The 15368-nt window shown below is 45.9% G+C and overlaps 2 protein-coding genes across 5 annotated transcripts in view; both read left to right on the top strand.

Moving 5' to 3' along the window:
• The window catches only part of lifra (LIF receptor subunit alpha a), a 41118-nt gene extending 33614 nt beyond the window's left edge, over positions 1-7504 (top strand). For all 4 annotated transcript variants that reach the window (XM_061260277.1, XM_061260273.1, XM_061260274.1 and 1 more), the window contains 4 exons: positions 34-168; positions 1833-1926; positions 2079-2145; positions 2519-7504. In XM_061260277.1, the coding sequence (XP_061116261.1) occupies positions 34-168; positions 1833-1926; positions 2079-2145; positions 2519-3160 (938 nt within the window). In that variant the 3' untranslated portion in view covers positions 3161-7504. The remainder of the gene's footprint in view (positions 1-33; positions 169-1832; positions 1927-2078; positions 2146-2518) is intronic.
• Positions 7505-8418: 914 nt separating this feature from the next.
• The window catches only part of spef2 (sperm flagellar 2), a 58319-nt gene continuing 51369 nt past the window's right edge, over positions 8419-15368 (top strand). The window contains exons 1-4 of the mRNA XM_061260465.1: positions 8419-8530; positions 9333-9435; positions 11476-11728; positions 13826-13996. Of these exons, the coding sequence (XP_061116449.1) occupies positions 8473-8530; positions 9333-9435; positions 11476-11728; positions 13826-13996 (585 nt within the window). The 5' untranslated portion in view covers positions 8419-8472. The remainder of the gene's footprint in view (positions 8531-9332; positions 9436-11475; positions 11729-13825; positions 13997-15368) is intronic.

The following is a 15368-nucleotide window of genomic DNA, read 5'->3' as shown; positions in this document are numbered from 1 at the left end:
CTCTTGTGCTGTCTAATGGTTATGTGTTGCCAGAGAATATAAGCAGTCCTGCCAGGAACCATACGGTGAAAAACCTGCAGCCGGGCTCGTACAAGTTCACCGTGAAGGCGTACACGTCCGCTGGACCGGACGGTGGGGTCACCGTGTCCCTCAGACTGGACCCGTCCAGTAAGTGGCCGTGCGCCTGACCAACAACGGCATGTTAAGATAACAGTAATGTGATTTATATACTTATTTTTATCATTTATTATCCTTTATTTAGCTGGTGAGTCCAATTGAGATTTCAATCTCTTTTTCAAGAGATGCAAGCTGTACAAGGAACACATACATAAAGAAAATTCTATAAAACCACAGATTATGAAATTACTAAACTATTTTTTAAGGTGTGAAGTAATCTCTAAAAAACATCCAGAGACATGGAATAGTCTAACAGTTTAGTCTTCTTCTGGAGCTGGTTCCAGGACCATGGGGCATAATAACTAAAAGCCTTTTTCCTCAGTTCTGTGGAAGGGCGATGTAGTGTGAAAAGAGGCGAACTTATAGGAACTTGTGTTCCTGTTAAAATGGAAATAATTGGGAGTTACCCAATAATGCCTTTATAAATAAAAGTGCACCAATGGAGCCATCTACAGTGAACTAGAGATGTCAGGCATGCCCTTCTGTACAGAATACAACAGTGGGTAAAGATATTTGCCATGTCTGATAAAACGTGAGGCAGCGTGATAAACTGTGTTGAAATCCTGTAGAGTAGAAGCTGATGAATTCATATAAAGAATGCCGTCTTTATCAGTCATTGGCGTTAATGCCTCAAACTATTGAAAGTTGAAGCGGAGTTGGCAAAAGCATTGAGCTTTTTAACAAGATTGTCAATGTGTATCCAATGTATCCAAATTTAAGACCAATTTAAATTCACTGAGAGCAGCCTGAATAGAGTTAAAGATCTCAGTTTAAGTTAACAGCTCATTTTAAATGTCTTGGACAGCTTTTATTCACGGAAACAGCACAGGAGTTTTGAATTGTGTCATGTGCATTTTGATTAATTTTGAGCTCTTCATAGCTGATCAATGTCACTGATGTAAATAGTAAAAATGACTAGCCCGAGAATAGACACTTGTGGTACACCCTGAGAAATAAACATCTGCTACCATCTGCAAAAAACGCTCTATGACCTGTCAGAAAAGAGCATATTGATTAAGATAGCATGGATCAACAGTATCAAATGCTTTAGAGAAGTCTGATGCGTTAGATAATGCAGCGCAGCACTTTTGGTTATCGAGGGCTAGTACAGTATAATTGAATACATGTGTGGCAGCAGTTGTAGTCCTGTGGCTGATCTAAAACCTGATTGTACTGGGCTCAGTACTTAGCTGTTGAGATGCACTGAAAATATACATTGCAGTGCTGTTTTAATAATGGCAAGAAGCAACAGGGTAATAATGGTTAGGCAATGGAGCTTGTAATCCACTGGTTACTGGTTTGATTCCCTTGCAAGGCACTGCTATTATAGCCTTGACCTAGGTGCTTAATGTAAATTGCTTCATTTTATACCCAGCAGTGTAAGTGGGTCCTGTTTTGCTTTGGGTAATGCCTGTAATTTAATTGGACACAATGCTAAGTATATCAATCGTGCAGTAATTATATGAGCTGTAACAAATGGGTCCTATTATTGAGAAGTAACCATTGCAGTGCTCCTAATGTGTTTGCTACCTTCTTGCATCATGGGGATTGGAGTGGGGACGTTAGTTTTGTAATCACCAAACATTTCTAATTGCCTTGCGTTACCATGTCTGCCTCTTCCTTATATACACACCATGTTATATTTCTTCCTTCAGCGGATTGGCTGGTTGGGGAGATTCTTATTGCCCTGGGTGCAATGAGCGGTTTTCTGATTCTCATGACCATCATCTGCTACAAGAAGAGGCGATGGTAGGAAATAGTGGTGTCCTTTGTTGTTTGTATTGTTTTTCATTCTTTTGAGTGCCCCACTGGTCACATCCAGTCTCTTCTGAAAAGCTTTATGTTAATATATTGGGTAAAACTACAGTACAGTCTCACAGGCAGTTTTATGTCTGTTTCAGGGTGAAGAAGACGTTCTACCCTGAGATTCCAGAGCCCAAGCTTCAAGAAGAGTGGCCCACCACACCTGTGAGTGTACAGGGCAATGCCTGTCCTCTCAAAACGAATCTCCACCTGACATAGTCCTTCTCTCAAGAGTCTCCAACCTGACATAGTCCTTCTCTCTAGAGTCTCCAACCTGACATAGTCCTTCTCTCACGAGTCCCCAACCTGACATAGTCCTTCTCTCAAGAGTCTCCAACCTGACATAGTCCTTCTCTCAAGAGTCCCCAACCTGACATAGTCCTTCTCTCAAGAGTCTCCAACCTGACATAGTCCTTCTCTCAAGAGTCCCCAACCTGACATAGTTTTTCCCCTCAAGACTCCTTAACCTGACATACCCCTTGATGGCCTGATCTTGACATATGTTATGTTGTCTGAGATGTGTTTCTCTTTTTCTCAGGGAATGTTTGTCAGCCGGACTCTAGATGTGGAGCCCTGTCCGCACAACACAGTGCACATTGTGGAGAACCCGGAGCGCGAGTCTGGCAAACTGGAGCCCACGGTGGTGCTGGAGGACGAAGTGGAAGGTGACGACAGTTCAGGGGACAGCTCGACCGACACCGACTCCTCCGATCCCGTCGTTCTCCGATACTACAACCAGGTGGTGGACGACGGCTCGCGAGGGCCCCCGTCGACAGACTCCTCCGCCTCCTCATCCACCTCCATGGCCTCCGCCCGCACGGATGTTACGTACACCGGGATCCAGACCTCCCCCTGCTCTTCTGCAGCTGTGGCCCCACTGGAGGCTGTGCAGGCGGGGAGCTACAGGCCTCAGATGGCCCCGGCACCGGAGCTCCAGGAGCCCCAGCTGGACACGAGCGAGCCAGCTGACCTCCCCCTGCTGGGCGGCTTCGGGGGCTACCAGCCCCAGAGCACCTGGAGGGAGGACTCCCCGGAGTCCCACAGCCTGAACTGCTCCCTGGGCAGCCCCACCTCAGTCAGCTCCTCCCAGTTCCTCCTCCCCGACCCCTCTGCCGAGGACGAGGCCGAGCACGCGCCCTCCACCACCTGGTTTCACAACCTGCTGTCGGGCAAACCCTGATCCCACCCTTGCCTTGCAGTCTCTTTTTTCGGGACACGGGTTTATTCACGTTTTATTTTTTTTGCATGTTGAATTCTTAATTGAATTTCAAAGTACATGCTGAGAGAAACACCCCACTGTCATCGTTAGCACAACATTAACAATTGGGTACTTGTGCTCTGCACACTAGGTGTGTGAGAACTAGAGTACTACCAAAAGGGGAGGAAACTAATGAAATGGAGTGCGAGTTTCATTTCATGGTTATTTTCAACCATTTCATCTGCAGCTGCTGCGCATTATGTTTCTATTTTCCCCACCAAAGCAGTATTCTACTCTTTTATTTTATTTTTGATTTATGAGATATCCACTTAAAGGAATTTATCTGGTGATTGATGATGAATCCTGTCGTCCACCCAGCTCCCCCAAATGTTGGTTAAACTCCCAACTATTGTCTCCATCGCAGCAGACAAAAAGATTCACCACAATAAGCTCATTAGTATGTAAAACTGCCAAATATTGCCACAGATCTACACTTCCTAGTAGCCAAATTGGTTACCTCCCTGTCCTTGTAGTTCGCATTAAGAAATTAGCAAGTGAGGCAGCTTTTTTTTCTTATTCTTATTATTAGACTCTGTGGTTATAGTATGCTTATTTCTGTGTTTACCTGTTGAGGCATTACTACAAATTACTGTTTTAACTAATTTTGACTAAAACCTATTTTATGACTTTCAGTCCTTGTAAATTACTTTCAGATACATGTTTACCTTTAAATATTGTGCTTCCTTGTGATATATTATTTCCTCAAAGAGAAATCACTGAACCGAGTTGCAGCCGACATTTTATTCAATCGCTGTTTTTGTTTTGGTATCATTTTTGACCTCCGACAGATGCTGGTTGAGCTTCGGTTGATCCAGATCCACTCATAGTTCACGAAGCATGTTGTTGACACTAAGCATCACTCATACATATGTATATTTTTACACTATGTATTCAACTATGACAACTGTGAATGTGTTACTTGTGCACTAAATGTAAACGGAGCTCAATCAATCTGAGTCTTAAAAGGCACGATGGGTTGTTCGCCTGGGAAAAGTGTAATAATGAAATGTTCAGTGTTAAATCACCTCTTACAGCAAATCTGTGTGATGAGGGCCATATCGGTTTCTGGTTTTCATGCCAACTTCTGGCCTTAATTACATAATTAGCCCCAATCCCTTAATTAGCCTAAACCACCCTGTATGCTATCTGACTACTTAGCTACATTTGTTGATAAAGGCATGAATTACAACTGAAGGCTGTTCTTACGTCCCTATATGAAAACTCTTGTGATCTAATCTACCAGTGAACAGTGTGTACAGCCAGTGAGCCCATTTAGCCTGGGTAGTTGGTGGAAAGAACGGGCCTACGCCCGGCCCTTCCTTATAGGGTACATATGGTCCCTATTGGGCTCATATGCACTCTTGATTAACTTCAGCGATGGGAACATTTGTTCATTTTCATTCAAAAGATTTGTTCGTTTGGCGCACTCGTTCGTTCACTTGTACTTCCGGAAAGTGCACACATGGGTCTCATGTTCATTGTTCTTCACAGCTTTCAACTGTCGGTTCACAATGTAAACAAGTTGCCTGTGCGTGGCTACCTCAGACTGTAACTCAGTCCCGTTACGCAATCGATTTACAATTTCCCATTTTAACATTAACGTTAAGCCGCAGCCAGAGTGTAATTGGTTAAATAACCATTATCATTCCTCCACTTTTAGACAGGATTTGTTGACACCACTTGCTGTAGCCTATTTCTTGGATTGCACCTAAAAAGCAAGTGACTCCCGGTCGGATCTTGTCAGCCGGCACAGATCCAGTCTGGAGTCACTTGCTATGTGGGCAGCTGGTCAATAAATTGCTCATTTGTATAATTATGCTTTGCAGTATGGATGATACTGCACGAAAGCCATCTGCTTAGTAGCATAAATAATACATCAACTATGAATGGCATGAAGAAACGTTTAATCTTCCACAGCTTCATTTCAGGTCCCTTAAGAAATTGTAAGCTAGGAGACATTGTTGTCAAAGTTAAGACATATTTAAAATGGGAAATAAAATTTGCTCCAAAAAGGCTCCAATTACATTGTATATAATGTAACATTAGCTAAAGTTTAACATTAATGCAATTAAGACAATACCTGAAATATATTATTGCAGCCTACAGATAGCTAGTTACATTTCAATATGCTACCTAAAAAAAATAAATTGATGCAATGTACGTTGTGGTCTTTGAAAAACCATCACTTTTAATGCATAGCCTAGCTGACTATAGTACAGAAAATTCTAAATTCAAAGACAACATTTAGCTAAATATTATCTGTGATATCCTAACTATTCATCTGGTCCGCGGAATGGACTTGCGCTGCCTGCTGACGGCATTAACGTTACGTCTTATGGCTCAACTGATCTGTATTACTGATCTGAGCTGCAGTTCAACACCAGCTCGTTTGGCACTATCGTTCATTGGCTCCGTTCAGTCACGTTTCGCTCACTGGCCCAGTATGGCTCCCCTCTCGTAGGTACATACGGTCGTTCGTTTGCGGTTGACTGATCGGCCTTCACACAAATGCTGGCCTGATTGGGGAGAGAGCCAAACTAACAAATCTTTCACAGAGACTAGTTCGTTCAAAGATTCTTTCAAAAGTATTATTAAGTTTGCAAACTGCCCATCACTAATAAACTTCAATTAACACTGGATATACTATACAAACTGGACTTACTATACAAACTGAAAATGTAGAAATCTGCTCTTGTAAGGGCTGTTGAGTTGATATGGGATTGGAACATCCAACCAGACTCCAACCAGACATTTTTCTTTGAATTCCTTCACAAATATATGTTGCCTTTTCTCCCCAGAGAAGATATTAATAATTACAATTTTAATGAGATGTTCATGTCTCACAATGATGAGGTAAACTACTGATCTTTTTTCAAAGAGCAACCCTAAGTACCTTTAAAAACTCACTACTCAGCTGTGTACAGTGGTCTTTGGGAGTGTGTGCTTGTCGCTGATTGTGCTTCCTCTGACGTTAGGTCTTCTCCAGGTTATTGATGCAGGGTCATCTGGGACTTCATTCACATGGACAAACATGTGAGCGATTTAATGTATTGGCTGTCCGGGCATGATGTAATCCTCAGGACTGGCGCTGGAGTCGGCTAACCAGTGAGCGGGATTCAAGACGCAGCCTATATCATTCGGGAAAACAGAAGTTTATGTGGTTTTGACGGACTGACAGAATTATTGTGCATTATTCTACATCTGAGCCTTAAACAATTAAGCTTTAAATACTACTGTGACATGGACGTGTCCCTGGGGAAGGAACTGAAGGTATGACCAACAGGATGCCTCTGCTTTTAAGGTGTGATTTGAGGGATCAATCCGCAGTTTGGAATGGATGACGGGGCTCATTGTGGAAGGAGAGCCAAGTATGGAATTATTCCAGGAAAAGGCCAGAATTTTCATTGTAAATAGTAGCATTGAGCAATCTTCAGCCACAATGCCCAATTGTCCTTTCCTTACAGTTTGTGAAGTTACATAGATTGTCACTGTGTGTGTTTATTTGTGCTGTGGTTTAAAGACTCTAGGTCGTAGGCAGGCCTGTGGAGACTAACTGGAACCAGGAAATTGCTTTTGGTTAATGTGCATCTCAGGCAGGGCTCCTCTGGGTCACCTTGGAGAGACTGGCTGCGAAATTAAGTGAGCTATAACTGGAAGTGTGAGCTGGGTGCTTAAGAAGGCCACCGGTTTTCAGTCCTGCGGAAAAGAAAAAGTCAATTAAAAAGATGCAGGTTGTACTGAAGGTTGAGCCATTTCAACAAGTGGAGTTTTGGTTGATGGGAGTTTGTTTGGGTGAAATTAAAACTGAGTTCATTGCTCCGTGATTCTACATGTTGATTGGCACCACCAAAGCAATCTGGTTACAGTGTCTTGGTCTTTCTCTGGTTTTTAATGGCTTTATCTTTTCCTACATGCATGTTGCAGAACTTGTTCGTGTGTAGGCTAACAACTACCTAAGATATAATGGTATGTACACTTACACTAGTTAAATATGTAAACACTAGTATTATATTGACTGTGCAAAAATGCATGAAACTAACCTGGATTAAGATTGAATAAATTATGCCAACATTATTTTTTCAGTTGGTGTGAAACACGTTTTAACTGACTAACACAGATTTAGAAAGTTGCTGACACAAAAAAAATGGGATGGTGCTTTGTGAATACTGAAAAAGGCTTATTTCCTGTGTATACATTGTCATTAGAAACCCATTTGTGCTACTAAATAAAATATTCAGGTTATCAAATAAAATATGAATAATACCATGCTGTGTTGGAGTTTTTTGCTTCTCAACCCTCAAGGAGACATCATGTGTACCCTGAAGAATGTTAACAGCCATGAGGCTGACTATGAATTCAACACTTCATTGTACAACAGTGGTCCTCACTCCTGATGCAAAAGATGCTTCCATAGATATAGATATGCACTCATTTATTAGGTAGACCTGTACACCAGCTTGTTAATGCATATATTATTCAGCCAAACACGTGGCAGCAACTAACTGCAAAAACTAACTGCAAGACGTTCGGCTGTTGTTCAGTCCAAATGTCAGAATGGGGAAGAAATGTGATCTAAGTGACATTGACCAGGGAATGATTGTTGGTGCCAGACAGGGTGTTTTGAGTGTCTCAGAAACTGCAGATCTCCTGGGATTTTCATGCACAAGTCCTTAGAGTTTGCAGATAATGGTGCAAAAAATAAAAATACATCCAGTGAGCAGCAGTTTCTGGGCAGAAACACCTTGTTAATGTGAGAGGTCAGAGGAGAATGGCTGACAGGAAGGTGACAGTAACACAAATAACCAGGCAGTACAACAGTAGTATGCTGAAAAGCATCTCTGAAGACACAATGTGCCAAACCTCTAAGTGGATAGGCTACATCAGCAGAAGACTTGAGTCTAAGAAATAAGTCTAATGAATACCTAATAAAGTGCTCATTGAGTGTAGATACATGTTGTGTCAAACAAAATAACAGCACCACATCGACATCCTACCGTGTTGCACGCATGTGCTGTTCCGATTGGCACAGAGAAGCCTGACGAGCATTGCTGCTCCAGTCTGGTTACAGCTCGAAGAGCGGGGTGCGGCGTGAGTTGACATGTTGCTACGGCAACGAGACGCCAAGAGGTCCCAGACACCACGGAGGTGTTTGTGTTTTTGTATTAACCTACCTTTAGCCGGGTGCTTTCGTCCGGAACATCTCTTAGATTTGTGGAAGGATTTACTCAAGCAAAATGACTGATATTTTGTGTCGGTGGGTTAACTCGGAGCTTCAGTTATCTAGACCTGTTGGTAAGTATTGCATCGCGCAGAAATTCGGGGCAAGGATTAGCTTGCAGTTCGAAATAGAGTGGATTGGTCTGCTGCTTCGGTTATTTTATTATAAACCATAATTATATTTTACATCCAGCGTTGGAGCGAATACGAGGAGCTACTGCTAAGCCGCATTGGTACAACTAACACGCTGCAGGCTACTAGTTACTATAATGAGCTAAGTTAAGTATTTTTTCAGTTAAATCAAAGATTGGGAATTTAAAAATAGATTTCCTCCATGACAAGTCGCTCGAGACATTACTCGAAGAATTAACGATGGTGGGAGGTATAAGTTAACCTAAGTTGGTGTTGGGAAAAACACAAATAGCCCACAACAATATAACCGATGTGAACTCAAATATTTGGGTAAGTTAGATGATTTATGAAATTATGAGCAAAAAAATAGCTCTCAGTATTACGTCCACGCGGTATGTAATCGGTAGGCAAGTATGCAATTATGAGCGTCTGAAAATTAACATTGGCTTACGACTGTAACGTTACTCTAACAAAAGTGAAGAAACCATTATAACTCACATAATAAATTCACAAATCATGCAATGCAGAACCAAATTCCCATTTCTAAGCAAAGGCTAGGTTAGGAATGAAATAACTGAATTTGAATATCAAGTGACTTTATAATTGCAAGATACATTTACAGATGTCATCCAAATTGATTACACTATTAAACTGACAGTGTGGCGGTATAGTTGGCTAGTTCGGCTACTTGTCTCATTTCCAGTCGATAACTTGCTGATACTAGTTAAGCTTATGTTGCTTGCAGATGCCAGTTCATTAGCACGAGATTTTTCCAGTGGATATCTGCTTGGAAAAGTCCTTCACAAATACCAGCTCCAGGATGATTTCGACCAGTTTTCAAAGAGCAGGTAACATTGAGCTTTCAAAAAGCATCCCATTTGCTAGACAGTTATCTAAATTAATTTCAGTTAATTTGATATCATAAGTAAGTGAAGGTTCATTACCTGTATCCCATTTCCCCAGGAATGTTTCAGAAAATAACCTTGAACTGGTTTTCCCTCCATCTGTTTAAAGTCAAACTAATTAATTTAGGCATGCAAATTGTTTGGTTGTTTGATATTACCTGATCCTATATCTTCCACACGTAGCTCAGGTTCATCATCACAATTGATGTTTTAAGTTATATTTGCCACTTACAGTGGCTTCAGAAGGTATTCAGACCCCTTCACCTTTTGCACACTTTATTGTGTTGTAGATTTCATTTTAAATGGATAAAATTGACATTTTTGTCCATCAACCTACACTTGATAACCCATAATGACAAAGTGAAATTATGTTTTTAGAAATTGTTATTAAAAAAAACGAGAGTCCATCTGTGGCAAATTGAATTGATTGGACATTGTTTAGAAAGGCAAACACCTGTGTATAAGGTCCCACAATTCACACTGCATAAAATTGTGGCAAGGCATAGATCAGGCCAAGGAAGCCATAAGGAAGCCTCTTGAATAAAAGGCATATTAATCACAAAAAACAATGTTATAAGTGAAATGTTTGCATTTGCTGAAAGCCTCAAAAGACAGGAAATTATATTGATCAGCCCCAACACTAATATCAGCCTGCTGTCCATCACAGCATCAGCACAGACCTCTGACAACATGCTACAGCCATGTATAATGATCTCTGACAACATGCTACAGCCATGTATAATGATCTCTGACAACATGCTACAGCCATGTATAATGATCTCTGACAACATGCTACAGCCATGTATAAAGATCTCTGACAACATGCTACAGCCATGTATAATGATCTGTGACAACATGCTACAGCCATGTATAATGATCTGTGACAACATGCTACAGCCATGTATAATGATCTGTGACAACATGCTACAGCCATGTATAATGATCTCTGACAACATGCTACAGCCATGTATAATGATCTCTGACAACATGCTACAGCCATGTATAATGATCTCTGACAACATGCTACAGCCATGTATAATGATCTCTGACAACATGCTACAGCCATGTATAATGATCTCTGACAACATGCTACAGCCATGTATAATGATCTCTGACAACATGCTACAGCCATGTATAATGATCTCTGACAACATGCTACAGCCATGTATAATGATCTGTGACAACATGCTACAGCCATGTATAATGATCTGTGACAACATGCTACAGCCATGTATAATGATCTCTGACAACATGCTACAGCCATGTATAATGATCTCTGACAACATGCTACAGCCATGTATAATGATCTCTGACAACATGCTACAGCCATGTATAATGATCTCTGACAACATGCTACAGCCATGTATAATGATCTCTGACAACATGCTACAGCCATGTATAATGATCTCTGACAACATGCTACAGCCATGTATAATGATCTCTGACAACATGCTACAGCCATGTATAATGATCTCTGACAACATGCTACAGCCATGTATCATGCCTACTGTATGTCAGACACACGCTCACCACTGGGCAGATTGTTTAAGATTCAAACCTCTCAAATAATTCACTATCTTACAGTAGTGCACTGTAAAGTGTATTGGCAATTTTGCATATTAAAGTTAGAGGCAATATACTTATTTTGCACTTTTCTAAAGCATGCTTTCTTTACAACATGTTCAATGTGTCCCATTTGGTACCACATACTGTATATTGTATCATTCTTTCAACATAGCTTGCCCACAAACAGTGTCAGCACATTTTTAAACTAGTGTGTCTAATTGATAGATCCTGCAATAAACTGTATATTGTAGAGTATAGAGTGTATATTGCTATGATCTCATTCATATAGGCCTGCTATATGTCATTCTTAATAAAAGTCTGAATACTTTCTGAAGCCACTTTAATTAAATTACACATGCATATAGTAAAGGAGAGAAATCAAAGGCTGATTTGTTTATCAACATTTCCAACCTCTAGCGCAGCAAATTCAAAGTTGAACAACTTTATCCGATTGGAGCCCACTTTGCTGCTGCTAGGGGTGCCCTTTGACTTGGGCATGGCCAAGGCAGTGATTCAGGAGAGGCAGGGGGCTGCCACCAGTCTGCTCTACCAGCTGTACATCGTGCTGCAGAAGAAGAAGAGGCTGGGTCTGACGGGCACTGCCCTGGAGACCCTGCAGCCCGCCGCCAACGCCCGCCTGAATCGCGTGGACAACAACATCTACACCGAGGTGAGGCGGCCCATAGGCCTTACCACGGGCGGCCCTTAGGGCCTTACCACGGGCGGCCTGTAGGGCCTTACCACGGGCGGCCTGTAGGGCCTTACCACGGGCGGCCCTTAGGGCCTTACCACGGGCGGCCTGTAGGGCCTTACCACGGGCGGCCTGTAGGGCCTTACCACGGGCGGCCCTTAGGGCCTTACCACGGGCGGCCTGTAGGGCCTTACCACGGGCGGCCTGTAGGGCCTTACCACGGGCGGCCCATAGGCCTTACCACGGGCGGCCCTTAGGGCCTTACCACGGGCGGCCTGTAGGGCCTTACCACGGGCGGCCTGTAGGGCCTTACCACGGGCGGCCCTTAGGGCCTTACCACGGGCGGCCCATAGGGCCTTACCACGGGCGTCCCATAGGCCTTACCACGGGCGGCCCTTAGGGCCTTACCACGGGCGGCCTGTAGGGCCTTACCACGGGCGGCCCGTAGGGCCTTACCACGGGCGTCCCATAGGCCTTACCACGGGCGGCCCTTAGGGCCTTACCACGGGCGGCCTGTAGGGCCTTACCACGGGCGGCCCGTAGGGCCTTACCATGGGCGGCCCGTAGGGCCTTACCACGGGCGTCCCAAAGGGCCTTACCACGGGCGGCCCATTAGGGCCTTACCACGGGCGGCCTGTAGGGCCTTACCACGGGCGGCCTGTAGGGCCTTACCACGGGCGGCCCTTAGGGCCTTACCACGGGCGGCCTGTAGGGCCTTACCACAGGCGGCCTGTAGGGCCTTACCACGGGCGGCCCATAGGGCCTTACCACGGGCGGCCCGTAGGGCCTTACCACTGGCGGCCTGTAGTGTAGTGGTTAAGGTACATGACTGGGGCAGCCTGTAGTGTAGTGGTTAAGGTACATGACTGGGGCGGCCTGTAGTGTAGTGGTTAAGGTACATGACTGGGGCAGCCTGTAGTGTAGTGGTTAAGGTACATGACTGGGGCAGCCTGTAACGTAGTGGTTAAGGTACATGACTGGGGCAGCCTGTAACGTAGTGGTTAAGGTACATGACTGGGGCAGCCTGTAGCGTAGTGGTTAAGGTACATGACTGGGGCAGCCTGTAGCGTAGTGGTTAAGGTACATGACTGGGGCAGCCTGTAGTGTAGTGGTTAAGGTACATGACTGGGGCAGCCTGTAGTGTAGTGGTTAAGGTACATGACTGGGGCGGCCTGTAGTGTAGTGGTTAAGGTACATGACTGGGGCAGCCTGTAGTGTAGTGGTTAAGGTACATGACTGGGGCGGCCTGTAGTGTAGTGGTTAAGGTACATGACTGGGGCAGCCTGTAGTGTAGTGGTTAAGGTACATGACTGGGGCGGCCTGTAGTGTAGTGGTTAAGGTCCATGACTGGGGCAGCCTGTAGTGTAGTGGTTAAGGTACATGACTGGGGCAGCCTGTAGTGTAGTGGTTAAGGTACATGACTGGGGCAGCCTGTAGTGTAGTGGTTAAGGTACATGACTGGGGCAGCGTGTAGTGTAGTGGTTAAGGTACATGACTGGGGCGGCCTGTAGTGTAGTGGTTAAGGTACATGACTGGGGCAGCCTGTAGTGTAGTGGTTAAGGTACATGACTGGGGCGGCCTGTAGTGTAGTGGTTAAGGTCCATGACTGGGGCAGCCTGTAGTGTAGTGGTTAAGGTACATGACTGGGGCAGCCTGTAGTGTAGTGGTTAAGGTACATGACTGGGGCAGCCTGTAACGTAGTGGTTAAGGTACATGACTGGGGCAGCCTGTAGCGTAGTGGTTAAGGTACATGACTGGGGCAGCCTGTAGCGTAGTGGTTAAGGTACATGACTGGGGCAGCCTGTAGTGTAGTGGTTAAGGTACATGACTGGGACCCGCAAGGTCTGTGGTTCGATCCTCGGTGACCCCGCAATGAGGTCCACACAGCCCTTAACCCTGCATTGTTCCAGGGGAGGATTGTCTCCTGCTTTGTCTAATCAACTGTACGTTGCTTTGGATAAAAGCGTCTGCCAAATGACATGACATGACATGTAATGTAATGTTAGTATCCGCTCCATCCATCGTGGCTCCCTGCCCGAAGCCCGTGTTCTGACGCGGGGTGACTGCCTCCCGCAGCGCATGAGGACGGTGGTGAGGCGGGAGGCGGACCTGAACCTGCAGAGGATCTCTCAGAGGTTTGAGGTGAGGGGCCGGGAGATCCGTGACGCTGCCGCGGCCGCACAGCGCCGGGACGAGCAGAGGCTGCAGAGGATGCAGGACGAGCTGCGGCTGCAGGACATGGAGAAGGTACTGAGGCACACTGAGTCACGCTGAGCCACGCTGAGTCACGCTGAGTCACGCTGAGTCACGCTGAGTCATGCTGAGTCACGCTGAGTCACGCCACGCTGAGTCACGCTGAGTCACGCCACACTGAGTCACGCTGAGTCACGCTGAGTCACACTGAGTCACGCCACACTGAGTCACGTCACGCTGAGTCACGCCACGCTGAGTCACGCTGAGTCACGCCACACTGAGTCACGCTGAGTCACGCTGAGTCACGCTGAGTCACGCTGAGTCACACTGAGTCACGCTGAGTCACACTCAGTCACGCCACGCTGAGTCACGCCACACTGAGTCACGTCACACTGAGTCACGCTGAGTCACGCTGAGTCACACTGAGTCACGCTGAGTCACACTCAGTCACGCCACGCTGAGTCACGCCACACTGAGTCACGCCACGCTGAGTCACGCTGAGTCACGCCACGCTGAGTCACGCCACACTGCATCACGCTGAGTCACGTCACGCTGAGTCACGCTGAGTCACGCCACACTGAGTCACGCTGAGTCACGCCACACTGAGTCACGCTGAGTCACGCCACACTGAGTCACGCCACACTGAGTCACGCCACGCTGAGTCACGCCACGCTGAGTCACGCCACGCTGAGTCACGCCACGCTGAGTCACGCCACGCTGAGTCACGCTGAGTCACGTCACGCTGAGTCACGCTGAGTCACGCCACACTGAGTCACGCCACACTGAGTCACGCTGAGTCACGCCACGCTGAGTCACGCTGAGTCACGTCATGCTGAGTCACGCTGAGTCACGCTGAGTCACGCCACGCTGAGTCACGCCACACTGCATCACACTGAGTCACGCCACGCTGAGTCACGCCACACTGCATCACGCTGAGTCACGTCACGCTGAGTCACGCTGAGTCACGTCATGCTGAGTCACGCTGAGTCACGCTGAGTCACGCCACGCTGAGTCACGCTGAGTCACGCCACGCTGAGTCATGCTGAGTCATGCTGAGTCACACCACGCTGAGTCACGCCACGCTGAGTCACGCCACGCTGAGTCATGCTGAGTCACGCCACGCTGAGTCATGCTGAGTCATGCTGAGTCATGCTGCGTCACGCTGAGTCACGCCACGCTGAGTCACGCTGAGTCACGCCACACTGAGTCACGCTGAGTCACGCCACGCTGAGTCACGCTGCGTCACGCCACGCTGAGTCACGCTGAGTCACGCCACACTGAGTCACGCCACGCTGAGTCATGCTGTGTCACGCTGAGTCACGCCACGCTGAGTCACGCTGAGTCACGCCACGCTGAGTCACGCTGAGTCACGCCACACTGAGTCACGCCACGCTGAGTCACGCTGAGTCACGCCACGCTGAGTCAC

The sequence above is a fragment of the Conger conger genome, chromosome 11 (genome assembly GCF_963514075.1).
Source record: "Conger conger chromosome 11, fConCon1.1, whole genome shotgun sequence".
Classification (NCBI taxonomy): Eukaryota; Metazoa; Chordata; class Actinopteri; order Anguilliformes; family Congridae; genus Conger; species Conger conger.
This window is presented reverse-complemented; position numbering and strand designations above follow the sequence as displayed.